Genomic DNA, 14,548 nt, shown 5'->3' with positions numbered 1-14,548 from the left:
AAGAATTGCGATTTGACAATTCCAATATTTATTTTCCCTCATTCCTGCATAATGTGTTTCAATTACGCTCGTGGTCTTACGGTAGCGTTCTCGCTTCCCGCGCACAAGGTTCCGAGTTAGATTCCCAGTGGGGTCAGGGGTTTTCTCTGCCTCGTGATGACTGGGTGTTGTGTGTCTTTCATCATCATTTCATCGTCATTGACTCGCAAGTCGCCGAAGTGGCGTCAACTAAAAAGGACTTGCAATACGACGGCCGAACTACCCCACATGGGGTCTCCCGGCCAACAATGTCATACGATCATTTTTATTGCATATAGTTCTCCGTCCGCTTCAGTTCCACTGTCGAAGCGATCAGATATACACTGCTTCACTCCTAGGAGTTATCAAACATATTTACTCTCCTTTGCAGTTAGAACCATTCAAGATTTGCGTATGGGAAGAATGTCTGTCTGCCGATCAAGTGTTTTGAGATGCAGGGCAAAACTATAACTTCATTCACAGAACTGTGTTTCTAGATTTCCGGAAAGCATTTATGCCCAAAAGCAGGCAGCTAACGAAGGTAAGAGCGTACGGAATAGGTCTCCAGAATGCGAGTGGCTCGAAGACTTCTTTAGTAACGGCGCGCAGTACGCTGTTCTCAATGGCGAATGTTCATCAGAGGGACGGATAACGTCTGTAGTGCCCCACGGAAGTGTGACCATAGGCGGATAAAAGAAGAAATTGAAATGACTCTGAGCACTATGGAACTTAACTGCTGAGGTCATCAGTCCCCTAGAACTTAGAACTAATTAAACCTAACTAACCTAAGGACGTCACACACATCCATGCCCGAGGCAGGATTCGAACCTGAGACCGTAGTGGTCGCGCGGTTCCAGACTGTAGCGCCTAGAACCGCTCGGCCACCCCGGCCGGCGATAAAAGAAGACTTAGGCAAAAATTTTAATTGGTAGCTACGTCTAAATGTAGAAAATACGTAAGTTATGCGGAAGAGTAGGACAAACAAATCTGTAATACTCGGATACGGTATTATTAGTGTCCTCCTTGACACAGCCACCTCATTTAAATATCTGGGCGTAATGTTGCAAAGCGATGTGAGGTGTGAAAGGGTAGGCGAGTGGACGACTTCAGTTTCTTCTATGAATCTTGGGAGAGTGTGGTTGATCTATAAAGGAAATGGGATGCCGCTCAGACCCACTCATGAGTACTGCTTGAGTGTTTGAGGCCTGTATCAAGTCGGATTAAATGAAAACATCGAAGCAGTTTAGAGGTTAGCTGCTAGATTTGTTACTGGTATATTCGAACAAAATTCAGGTATTTTTAGCATATTACAGTCGCAGTCCGCAGCTCGTGGTCGTGCGGTAGCGTTCTCGCTTCCCACGCCCGGGTTCCCTGGTTCGATTCCCGGCGGGGTCAGGGATTTTCTCTGGCTCGTGATGACTGGGTGTTGTGTGATGTCCTTAGGTTAGTTAGGTTTAAGTAGTTCTAAGTTCTAGGGGACTGATGACCATAGATGTTTAGTCCCATAGTGATCAGAGCCATTTGAACCATTTTATTACAGCCGCGTCAGCAACTTTGATAGACTAATATATTGAAAAATCCGCCTCAGTTGCAAAAATTTACTGGTCTTTACCCAGGTTTCGGCTAGAATAATCTAGTCTTCTTCAGAAGCATAAAATGACTATAACATGCCAGAGTAAGGCACAGTCAACATTAAAAATTAAAACCTGTAGTACCGTCGTACCATGTTGAATTAAAACTACTTAACTGAAGATCAGCCCCGGCATCACTTCACCACGCGGTCGGTTGGCAGCGGCAACTACGTTGGCAGCATTCTTTATTCCATCCCCCACCACGTAATTTTCCATAGTGGACTTACCATTATAACCACATAGATAATATGCATATGGGTTGTTGTAGTTATTTATTCAGAAGCAAACCCAGCACTTACATGCTTATCCGACTATCGAACATCGAAAGTCAATCAACCAACAAGTACAACCCAGACCAAATCAATGCCTGTGATATTTCCAACAACAGTAGTCATCTTTGCGCCTCTTACACTTCGATTCTAACCGTAGTGCCACAATCTCTAGGTGACAAACCGACAGGATTTGCGACATCTTGTATCCTACTCTGCCACTTCTTAAAAATCCATGCAAATGAATTTGAGACTGACCTATTCTTCTGCTGTAGCTCACCGATCTCTCTGTTATTAATGATTGGATTGCTTTCCTTAAGATTCCAGAAAATGAATACGAGCCCAATATATGAATTCTTCTTCAGCTCGCTCCAGATGCTTACTGCTACTCACTTTACTGCAGCGAATGCTCCCGATGGCAGTGTACTGGATTTCTAGTCCTATTAATGTGCAATAGTTTTAGTTACGTTCAGGTCAAGTACCAGACCCACCACAGTTCTTCCCGACCTCTTTATAGACAACTCATCACCTGCGAACATCCTGCATCCACAACAAATATGCCGCGAGCCGGTGCACTGTGTACGAGGAGAGTACATCGCACAGGTACAATCGATTATCCTTCCATCGCAAACTCAATAGCTGGACGAGTAAAAACAGATTGTCTATACACCCCTGCGTACGTATCCTAATCGGTCCTTACACTTCCAGAAGCAATACGTCGCCTCTCCCAGAGATTTTTTTTCTTTCCGTAACATATTCTAGTGCAGGGTGCCAACCTATGTCATACTAGCCGCATCCAGATGATACCTTTACTCCATGTTGTGTAACATTAACAGATATTGACGCACATGGTTGGTAGACTGTGAGCCGCGCGGGATTCGCCGAGCGGCACTGCAGTCACGGGCTGTGTGACTGGTCCCGGTGGAGGTTCGAGTCCTCCCTCGGGCATGGGTGTGTGTCTTTGTCCGTAGGATAATTTAGGTTAAGTAGTGTGTAAGCTTAGGGACTGATGAAATTAGCAGTTAAGTCTCATAAGATTTCACACACATTTGAACATTTTTTTTTTTTTTTTTTTTTTTTTTTTTTTTTTGTAGACAGTGACTATGAAGTAGTGAACTGTAAAATCGATGTTACTGTTCACCCGTACGCATTATTTAACCACAAACGGGTCTTTGCATGTCAATGTCGGATAGCAGCTGACAGTGACCTCAAAGTAATAGTGGAAATTGATGGTGGGGCTCGTTCAGATAGAGTGGGAAAAGCTGTGCGGCAGACTGGCATATATCGATACGCAGTTGAGGGCTAAGCACGACACATTCTGTAACGGCATTCCCTTCTTCGACAGCAGCAGCATCATTACACATTGTGCTTGGTACTGCTGAGTTCATGTTACTAGCTCAAGAGTGATCGCAGAGCGTACTTCTAAAGCGACAACGTGTCATGAGCATACTTGGTCTGCAGAAAGCTGTATGTGCTGCAGTGGAGCGAGATTAGATTTGTGGTATTCTCTGCTTAAGATAGTGAGAGCATTGAGATGAAGATATGCTTTTTCTGATTTCTGTCACTGAACGGTATACTTGCTCCAACAGGTTTTGTATGCAATAAATGTGGAATTCAAAGCATACAAAAAACAATTATTTGCAAAATACTGACGCATATGTTCCAGACGTCTGTCAAGCTCTACTATGTGATCAAAAGTATCCGGACACGTGGCTGAAAATGACTTACGATTTCGTGGCGCCCTCCATCGGTAATGCTGGAATTCAATATGGTGTTGGCCCACCCTTAGCCTTGATGACAGCTTCCACTCTCTCAGGCATAGTTCAGGCATAGTTCAGTCAGGTACTGGAAGGTTTCTTGGGGAATGGCCAGCCACCCATTCTTCACGGACTGGCGCACTGAGGAGAGGTATCGATATAGGTCGGTGACGCCTGGCACATAGTCGGCGTTCCAAAAAATCCCGAAGATGTTCTATAGGATTCAGGTCAGGATTCTGTGCAGGCCAGTCGATTACAGGGATGTTAATGTCATGTAACGACTCCGCCACAGACCGTGCATTATGAACAGATGCTCGATCGTGTTGAAAGATGCAGTCGCCATCCCCGAACTGCTCTTCAACAGTGGGAAGCAATAAGGTGCTTAAAACATCAATGTAGACCTGTGCTGTGATAGTGCCACTCAAAACAACAAGAAGTTCAAGCCCTTCCATGAAAAACACGAGCACACCATAATACCACCGCCTCCGAATATTACTGTTGGCACTGTACACACTGGCAGACGACGTTAACCGGGCATTCACCATACCCACACCCTGACATCGGATCGCCATATGGTGTACCGCGATTCGTCACTCCACGCAACGTTTTTCCACTGTTCAATCGTCCAATGTTTATGCTTCTTACACCAAGCCAGGCGTCGTCTAGCATTTACCGGCGTGATGTGTGACTTATGAGCAGCCGCTCGGCCATGAAATCCAAGTTTTCTCACCTCCCGCCTAACTGTAATAGTACTTGTGGATCCTGATGCAGTTTGGCATTCCTGTGCGATGGTCTGGATAGATGTCTGCCTATTACATATTATGACCCTCTTCAACTGTCGGCGGTCTCTGTCAGTCAACAGACCAGGTCGGCTTTTGTGCTGTACGTGTCCCTTCACGTTTCCACTTCACCATCACATCGGAAACAGTGGACCTGTGGATGTTTAGGAGTGTGTAAATCTCGCGTACAGACGTATGACACAAGTGACACCTAATCACTTGATCAAGTTGGAAGTCCGTGAGTTCCGCGGAGCGCCCCATTCTGCTCTCTCACGATGTCCAATGACTGAGGTCGCTGATATGGAGTATCTGGCATTTCCATTGAAACTAAAGTCTTCCGTGCCATATACGCGCGTGTAGACACCCTCCTAATTTCGAAATGTAATTTGCTTACGAGGAAAAAATTCATTCATCCAGTGGAGCAATAGAGTCAGATGTGTGTACAGTTTCCAAATTTCTTTCAGGAAGAATTTAAGGACAATGATGCTATCTTGGGTACTCCTTGCCATCATTAAGAAATGTTCCATTAAAACTACAGTCTTCCGCACAATATACAATCCACATTGATTTTTGAAGTGTGCTTCCGTCTTGCTAGCATCTAGACAGAAACAAACTCTAACAGTCTACTTCAGTAGTTATTCATCAGAGCTTAAAAAACCTGGCTCTTTTTAGGAGAAGAAGATGTACACGTTTATGACAGACGTTAGGTCTGAAAAAAGTTGGGTTTAATCCGAATCCATAAGCTCGTAGCGCTGCATCCATACCAATTTCGCCTAATATGCCTCCTGACTAGGAAATTGTACAACGCCTCTGGAATGCATTGACTACCCAAATTAAATTACAGTTTATGATATCGTCCTAATGTCCTACATATAGTGTATGCATTAAGAAACTAAGTGCCTTCTACCGCCAATTCCGATTACGTCGGCTGCGTAGTGCTCTTTACTGAAGTAATATGACACATGGTTGTAGGCAGCAGTCAGAGTTTCTTTTCCTCCCTGTAATACATTCCAACATAGAATCTACTTGCTACTAACTCAGTGGAGTGTAGATGTCGCAAAGCAAGTGTAACCGGATCATGTGGAGCTGTGTAGCACATGTCTTAATAGTAACATGCTGGAGGATCAGCATGGGATGTATACTATACTTAAACAGGCACTGAAAGACGATTCGGAACTGTTACATGGATCTTATTCCGTTGCTCCATCGTATGAATGGGTCTTTTGATCAAAGGCAAATTACATTTCGAAATCAGGAAGTAGCCTATATGCACATATACAGGGTGGTCCATTGATCGTGACCGGGCCAAATATCTCACGAAATAAGCATCAAACGAAAAAACTACAAGGAACGAAACTTGTCTAGCTTGAAGGGGGAACCAGATGGCGCTACGGTTAGCCCGCTAGATGGCGCTGCCATAGGTTAAACGGATATCAACTGCGTTTTTTTTTAAAAAAATAGGAACCCCTTTTTTATCACATATTCGTGTAGTACGTAAAGAAATATGAATGTTTTAGATGGACCACATTTTTCACTTTGTGATAGATGGCGCTGTAATAGCCACAAACGTATAAGTACGTGGTATCACGGAACATTCCGTCAGTGCGGAAGGTATAATCTATCTGAAACCGTGCAGCATCTCCAGGCCTCTGCCAAGTATACAACCTTTCATGATTCTTGAACAAAGTGTTAGCTATGATTAAGTTAAGCTCTGTGCAAAATTCTACTATGCAGCTTCCTCTTTCATTCCTTACCCCCATTCCATATTCACCTACTACGTTTCCTTCTCTTCCTTTTCCTACTACCGAATTCCAGTACCGCATGACTATTAAATCTTCGTCTCCCTTAACTATCTGAATAATTTCTTTTATCCCAACATACGTTTCATCAATCTCTTCGTTATCTGTGGAGCTAGTTGGCATATAAACTTTTACTACTGTGGTAGGCGTGGGCTTCGTATCTGCCTTGGCTACAATAATGCGTTTACTATGCTGTTTGTAGTAGCTTACCCGCATTTCTACTTGTTTATTCATTAGGAAACCTAATCCTGCATTACCCCTATTTGCAAGGGGAACGTTCACAAATAGCGCACATTAACATCACGTACAATCAGTACTGTGAAGAACCTTACATTCTATTTGGTAATGTATGTGGCCCTATGAGTCTGTCAGCGACAATTCGTGCCCATACATTGACACTGAAGAGTTCCTGAAGCCTTACCCCTATGACTGGTCGAGGATTTACATCTGCCCTCACGAGCATATTGTGGTAATCTGCTATGCAATCACCTGTAAATCCTGTCCTATCTGCAAATATTGTACACTTCTCGTCACAAGAAAAGTGCCTCATTTCTCAACAAGTAGGATAGGTGGGTGTAAAGCCCGAAATTACCAGTGTTTCTAATGGTGTGGTCAGTGAGGGGTAGGCTTTACAGCACTTTCAAATTGCGGTCATTGACTGAGTTGTTACCCATATCTCACCCAAATTCCAGCTCATCCTTCATTCTGATAATTAATTACAGAGAAATTTGCAATTAGCAAAGAAGTGCAAGGCTGTACCTCACTTTTACTACAGCGGAGTCATTGAATGGCAGAAATCCCATTCTTCCTTGAAGTCCTAGGCTCTTATTCTTATTCTTATTCTTAGGACAGTTCTTTGGCATAGTAACTCTACCTGAGCTAATGTTATAATGTCGGAAATCTGGCTCTGGCTCTGAAGAATAGTCAACTGGCTGTTTGACCTGTTTTCTTCCTTTTTGGGTACTCATATAATGGGTTCTAGCTTATATCGTTTTCTTTCTATAGTACGCACGCTCTTCTTTGGCACGTCTTTCCTTCTTAGGAGCAAGCTATCCTAGCATGCATTCTTCTTGCATTCGTTTATTGGGTATCGACCTTAGAAGCAGATTTCAGTGCTTTGCTACAACATTTTTCTTAAACCTATATTTTACACAGTGGAATTATATCTTCAGGTGAGATATTATCACGCAGTGTCGGTTGAATGTCATCTTCTGTGGCTGTTATCATTGAAGAATTATGATCAGATTATTGAAGCTGCTGGGATTTACCCCAAAACACCTGCGCGGATTTGCCTCATTTCCCCGTTTTCTGATAAACATGCCACTTTTTTATTTTGGTAATCGACGGGAACAATTGTTTTCTCGTGAAACTGAAGCTTAAATACGGTAGTATGAACGAGTAATTCGTTGATTATTCTTCTCAAACCATACATTATAAAGCGTCCACGTAAAGCATCAGAAAGTTACATGTAAGTAGTAAAAACAAACTTACCTCATTTTCCCATCTCTGGAGCGACCTGCCGGGACGAACTTTCATGGAACAATGTGTTACAATAAGACAAACCTGCCACCCGGTGGTCAACTGAATCGATGGCGGTCAGTTCAGTCATGTGTTGTTTTACCTCCACCAACCCTATTGGTTTTCGAAACATTTAATTATCACAGCTTTTCTCCTAGACTTGACCAATACTATCTCCCGTAGCAATATGTGACACTTTTTTAAAAAACACCCTGTATGGTATCTAATAACAGGTGGAGCATCTAGGAACAAGAAGAATGTGTTAGGAAGATGTATAATATGAGACTATCAGTTGGGGAAAACGAGCGTACCGTGGTCTCATACCCGTATGAAATGATAATTTTAATTTAGATTTAGACTTAGATTAATTTGAAACTTTTGTAATATAATCAGTTTCTATTGCTCGAACTTATTTCGTGATGTGACCAATGTAATTTTTCCTTTTCTGATTTTCTTTTATATAACTGTATTTTTGTTGTAAAGTTTGTTGTGTCTAAGTAGCAAACCAGAGATATGACAACAAATAAGAATAATGTAACAAAAATATACGCATTCATGAATGTGTGAAAAGATTTTTTTTAATTTGTTTACAGCCTCAGAAGTGAATAACGGAATCGTTCATGCTGTTCTTTACTTGGAGAATAGCTTCTGTCCGATTGCCAGTTTCAAGAAACGATCAAAAAACTTTCTTTGTTAAAGTTCCATCTTGGAATCAACTGTTATGCCCGTACAGAATAGATACTGCAGCTTATCTGATACAAGCGCAGACGGAGATTTACTCAGATGCAATCATGCACAGTAGTGACAGCTGGCTACGTTAAAAAAAGGGAAGTTGGCACGTCACGGTTTCTTTCGCCCTGGCTGTATCACTGACTCGACGCCGTCAAGAGGCAAAACATTAACGTAAGAGGAGCGGGGACTGCGGACGGCAGTGGTTAGCGTTACGTAAGCGGGAGGAGGCGCATGGCGGAAGTGCATTGAGCAGGGTCGGCGGCCGGCAGTGGGGCGCTCCAGTCACGCGGGGCCGTGCCGGTCACGACCACCGGCGCATTATCTCGGCCCGCTCCATTCACTGCGGCGCCGCTGCTGGCGCTGTAGATCCCGCTAGCCGATTCCCCACTTTCTTTCCGCCTGCGTCCGTAGTGATGCATTTTAAAAGACTGAAACCACCGCCTGATCAAAAGTATTCGGACACCTCTATACAATGCAGAGTTCACCACTAGATGGCTCGGGAGGCCAATGTATAAAGAGTCGGGGAGTACTGTATTGTCAGTAGAGGGGCAATAACAGCAGAATTGGTCAGTCATGAGAACTCAGTCACTGCGAACGCACACTGGTCACTGGATATCATCTGAGTAACATACTCAGCAGGAACACTTCAATTCTTCTAAAGCTACCCAGGTCAACTGTCATGTAATTGTGAAACAGAAACGCGAAGAAACAATCATAGCTAAACCAAGAGTGCTTGAAAAAAAAAATGACATTGAATCAGCTGAAGGCATCACTCTTGAGTTGCAAGTTGCTACCAGCAATCCGGCTAGTACGGTAGCTGTGGTTGGAGAGCTAAAATGAATGAGAAAATGGTCAAGCAGTTCCCCATTAGCCACACATTTCTGTACTCAGTACTAAGCGACACCACTGGGCACTGCACGACTGGAAAAAAAATAATTTTCCATGGTGAATCACACTACTTCCTGCAGAAATCCGATGGGAAGTTTTGGGTTTCGTCGAATATCTCGACAACGTTATCTGCGATTACGTGTATTAGCAACAGTGAAGTGCAGAGGCAGTTTTACAGTATGCAGGTAATTTCCGGGGTAGGGTTGTGGTCCCCTTACCGTGCTTACGAAAATGCTACATACGGAAGAATATGAGCACATTTTAGAGCGCTGTGTACTGCGTACGGCAGAGGAACAGTTTGGAGGCGATGACAGTATCAGCAAGATAATGTACTCCGTCATAAAGCAGCCTTGTGTGAGCCAATGGTTTGTGGACAGTAACATTGCTGCAGTGGATTTGTCTGCCCAGTAACCCGACATGAACCCAATGGAACGCGTCTGAGATGACTTAGATCGCAGACTTTGCTCCAGACCCCAGCAACCAACATCTCTACCTTCTCTGGTTTCGGCTCTTGAAGAACGAGCTACCATTCCTGCGCCGACATTCAGACGCCTCACTGAAAATGTCCCAAACAGAATTCAAGTCGTCATAAATCTGGAAGGGGGGGACACCTCATATTAATGTCTACCAACAGATGCCCGGATACCTTGGAGCATGAAGTGCTTGCCTTATGATGTATCACGATCCTCCTATCTCATATGTCGCGACGAGACTTCGTGCGTCCATCACATGAACGTCGTTAGGACTTGAAAAGCGTGATTTTCTATTACGTATTCATAGTTGCCGAACAGCAGGACGCAGAGAGCAGGACCGTTAGAACCAGAGTGCTGACGGAGCGCGGCAGTGTTTGTTACTGTGTCTCGTGCAATAGATACCGTGCTGCAGCATTCAACTGGCGCAGGCGAACTTCCCGCCCACCGATCCGAAGTCAAGCGTGGTTCTGCTGTTTCTGTGCCACAAAAATCAACAGCGAGGCGTGCCTTGCTCTGACAGAGCTGTACAATACAAATGAGGTGTTGTGAAACCCAAACAACAGAGACCATAAAGACAGAAAAAACATGTGAGGAGGCATGAAAGCACATAAGCAGCGAAATGATGAGGCCAGTTCAGTAGGGCCGGCCGTCGTGGCCGAGCGGTTCTAGGCGCTACAGTCTGGAACCGCGCGACTGCTACGGTCGCAGGTTCCAATCCTGCCTCGGGCATGGATGTGTGTGTGCTGTCCTTAGGTTAGTTAGTTTTAAGTAGTTCTAAGTTCTAGGGGACTGATGACCTCAAAAGTTAAGTCCCATAGTGCTCAGAGCCATTTGAGCCAACCAGTTGAGGAGCTGAAAAACAAAACTTTTTTTGACTTTCTATGGAAGAGAGAAGTGCCGAATGAAGAAATGTCATCCAACAGGTTCCTGAGTGAACGCCAATAAGACATGGTCAAATACCAGTGTCGCACATATACACACCATCGGCGGGCATATAAATGATTACACTCGCAATTCTCTGTGAAATGTAAAACGCCCACCAGAATGCATTTGTGTTGCTTGTCTTTGCTGTTGTTAACAGGTCCTTGTAAGAGTATATAAGGGTCATGAACAGCGTTCGCTTCTGAGAGATCGCTATGAAGAACACGGATATTCCATGTACTCGTCTGAGACAGCATTATCAGCATTTGACAGAGTGTGAAAGTGGCCTCATTGTGGGCCTCCATTTGGCCGGCTCGTCGAATAGTGCAGTATCCAGATTTGTGAGAAATCTCGATCTCACGGTGGCCCGACATTGTACTGCAGGTGAACGTGACGGCAGGCAGACTCATCGTCAGCGTTCTGGTCGATCACGTCTGAAATACTGGAAAGTAACTGTCCTATTTGCAATTTAGATTTTCAAGAAGTTTTGAACGTAAATGTAATGGAAGATGTGAATCTGATGAATGTACTCAACCTCCATAGTATGGATATGCCCATTTATTCTTTATAAATCCCTTCTTGAGACGTGGGTCAGAGAGGTTACTTCTTTTGAAGAGAGTAGCAGGCACTGTGTGCTCGTCTGGAAATGTACTCAGTGCGAAAAGGATGGAAGCTGGCCTGCCGTGCGGTGGAGGCAGCAGTATTTAGAAAGATTTTGCAATAATACATTTTCATGAAAAAAAAAAACCCCTCAGTAAGTGGGATTGCACTAATCGAGAAATTATGTAAGCCAACGTATACGGTAACGTAGTTTTTTTTATATTTGTTATTATGTAGTTTCTTATTGTTAGAACATTGCGTATTATTGAAGTTTACTGTAGAAATATCATAATTCAATATACAGTTTCGTCTTATAATTCAAACAAGGAAGGGTCAAGGAAAGTAATTGTACACAAGAAAATTATTAAGAATTGGAAACCTGGTTTCGCAGGACAGAGCGAATCAGGTTGTGGAAAGGGGACAATATCAGTTACTGTTAGTTACACAAGAACACAGAACTTTATTTCTCAAATCAATGCACAGGTTTCTCTTCAAAACAACAAATATCAGTTCACGGCTGAGGGCCCAAGTAGCTTCTCCAGAATAAGTTTAAAACACCAGGATTTACTTAAGTAAAATTTACAATATCTTCTCGGCTAAAGACAGAAATAATATTTCAGATCAGCTAACGAAATTCTTTAAAGCCAAGCATTTACAAATTCCGGCTGAAGAAAATTCAAGTTAATTCTTCGCCTAAAAGCCCAATTTAAAAAAATTTCTTCACATACTACAAGAGAGACTTTAAAGATAAGCCTTTACACAGTACAACAGAAAAACATCTTAAGAAAACTTGAAGTATCTTGTCGGCTGAAGGCCCAAATAATTACTCAAAAATAATTACAGACAACCTTAAGATAAGCATTTACAGAATACGGCTGAAGGCCGTTTCAAGAATTCAAGATAATTAAAGAGAAACCTTATGGACAAGGATTTACATAATAAAGCCACAGATTCTGAAACAAATTCGGCTGAAGGCCTAAATGCAGGGCAACAAGAATTTTAAATGAAATACGGTTGATGGCCTAATCTTAAAGTTGAAGTTCGGCTGAAGACCATATATTAAACATAAAACAGACAATATTAATACACAGCTGTAGGCCTGGCTCTCAGAAGTGTTCCAAGGGTCGGCCTGGGGAGGAAACTAACCACAGTTTAGGTGAGACAGACAGACAGGCAGGCATAACACTAAATAATCGGTTTGCACCACGGCCAACGGATGTCTGACGAACCAACCAACCGCCTAATCAATTCCCTTCCACCCGACCAACAGCACGACAACCAAAAGTACCAGCGAAGACGAGGACCGCAGCAGAATTAAGTCTTAATAATTGGCGTATAAACGCAGTCAAGGCACAATAAACACTCAAAGAGAGGAGGGCAACAACACCAAGCTGTCGAACTACACGCCGTGCTGGACAGCATCAACACGGCGAGGAAAACACACTGCCGCAAAACTACGCCAACGACCAGGGCAGGTAACCGTAACGTTAACGGCCAGAAGGCAGAAGATACTGCTGGTGCACTTCACTAATAAATTATAATCAGGATGCAACAACCAGCAATCAACGAAGAGATGTCACAACGGTTGAGCTTTCATGGCAGGTTCACTGATTACTGAACTCCTGTATGCAGGTGCAGTGGCCGAAGAACTTAGCAGTTCTTGCAGCTAGTGCCGTACAACTCCGGCCGTGCATGCACGCCGCCAGCTGTCCTGGCCTGATTACATGCTGCAGAGACTTCTTGTTGTATAGTTGACTGCGTTTACTTAAACTTATGGCTTGACGTTTTTCAGGTCCATAAACATTTTCTTTTTATATGTTATTACTGTTATGTTGTAATTTGATGCACTGACACGTTCCATGACCTTGGAGATTTGCTCCTTAATTTCGCCCTACGGAACTTGACGTATAAATCAAATAAAAATAAAATTCATAAAAATTAAGAAATTGTAACATACCAGGGAACATACAGAAAAGGTAAGACATAAATATACCACCAGCGGTAAACCTCATGTTCTTTGACATCACATCTATGTACACAAATGTGCCAATAGAAGAAAGATTTAGCGATTTCAGAAACAACTAAAGAAACAAGGGTACCCAACAGACGTGCATATAGAAGGAACTGAAGCCATTCTCAAGCTTGTAACAGATCAGAACTCTTTCACTGTCAGCTGTGAGTTCGCAAGGTCCCTGCTAGGCTTGACACATGTGTTACCGATGGAAGTGAGTCCGAATATGCCCTGAATTAAGTTAAAAATACACTCTTACATACACTGTTTGGAACCATTAAAAGAAACTGGTAAAGCAATATGAATGCAAAAATGTTACAGAATCTTACCTAGGTAGAGAATACTTACTTTGCCCAATAATTTTGTAATGGTCATAGCTAAACAGATTGAATTTATGTTAATGTAATCACAATCAACACTTCACTAAGCACGAAAATATGTAATGCAGCATAGCTTATAGACCTGTTCAGTGTTGCGTGCATGTGGATCCATCCTGTTATAATAGAATACGAATATGAGACACTGAATAAACACATTGTCTGTAGAATAAATAGCTATAGCCCGCTACATCAACATTGACACTTACCTTTCATGCTGAAAAATCATGCACGGAATGTGAAGTATAACATACACAGTAATTACTGGTATGTTTTGATGTAAATCATAATAAAAAAAAATCCCTTAAGGCAAGTACTGCATTTCACATCAAGTGATCGTATGCTGACTGCTGACTGCACAAACTCATCTGGACAGGAAACTGGTTGATAAGGAGAAACTGATTTGGAAGAACGCTTGATCGTATATCCATAAAACGACTTCATAAAGGTAATTAAATCACAACAGCACATGTAATAATAATGCTCAGAAAACACATAACACTCAGAGTTTCATAACATCAGAAAGTCAAACAAAACAAAATCAGCACAAATAACGAATCAGTGATAGGAAGAGTGATGAAATTAACATTTCTACTGTTTGTCTGAATTAATAGCAAACAGATTCTCTACCAATCCCCAAAACGTACCCTCCTCATGAAGATACAAAGACTGGATTTCCATATGTGAAGCATGCATCCACACCATGAAAGTTTCAGTAATTTCGCCATGTAGATTGAGAAAATTACCATGTGTAATCCATACCTCACTGAAAATT

The 14,548-nt window shown here is 42.7% G+C and overlaps 1 protein-coding gene across 1 annotated transcript in view; it reads left to right on the top strand.

Annotated features, from left to right (window-relative positions):
* Nucleotides 1–8,869, top strand: part of LOC126260511 (proline-rich protein HaeIII subfamily 1-like) — a 70,468-nt gene extending 61,599 nt beyond the window's left edge. The window contains exon 3 of the mRNA XM_049957844.1: nucleotides 8,757–8,869. Coding sequence (XP_049813801.1) covers nucleotides 8,757–8,869 — 113 coding nt within the window. The remainder of the gene's footprint in view (nucleotides 1–8,756) is intronic.
* Nucleotides 8,870–14,548: the final 5,679 nt, after the last annotated feature.

This window comes from Schistocerca nitens, chromosome 5 (assembly GCF_023898315.1).
Source record: "Schistocerca nitens isolate TAMUIC-IGC-003100 chromosome 5, iqSchNite1.1, whole genome shotgun sequence".
In the NCBI taxonomy this organism is placed as follows: domain Eukaryota; kingdom Metazoa; phylum Arthropoda; class Insecta; order Orthoptera; family Acrididae; genus Schistocerca; species Schistocerca nitens.
Note: the sequence above shows the minus strand (reverse complement) of the source record. Positions and strands in the feature narration are given on the sequence as shown.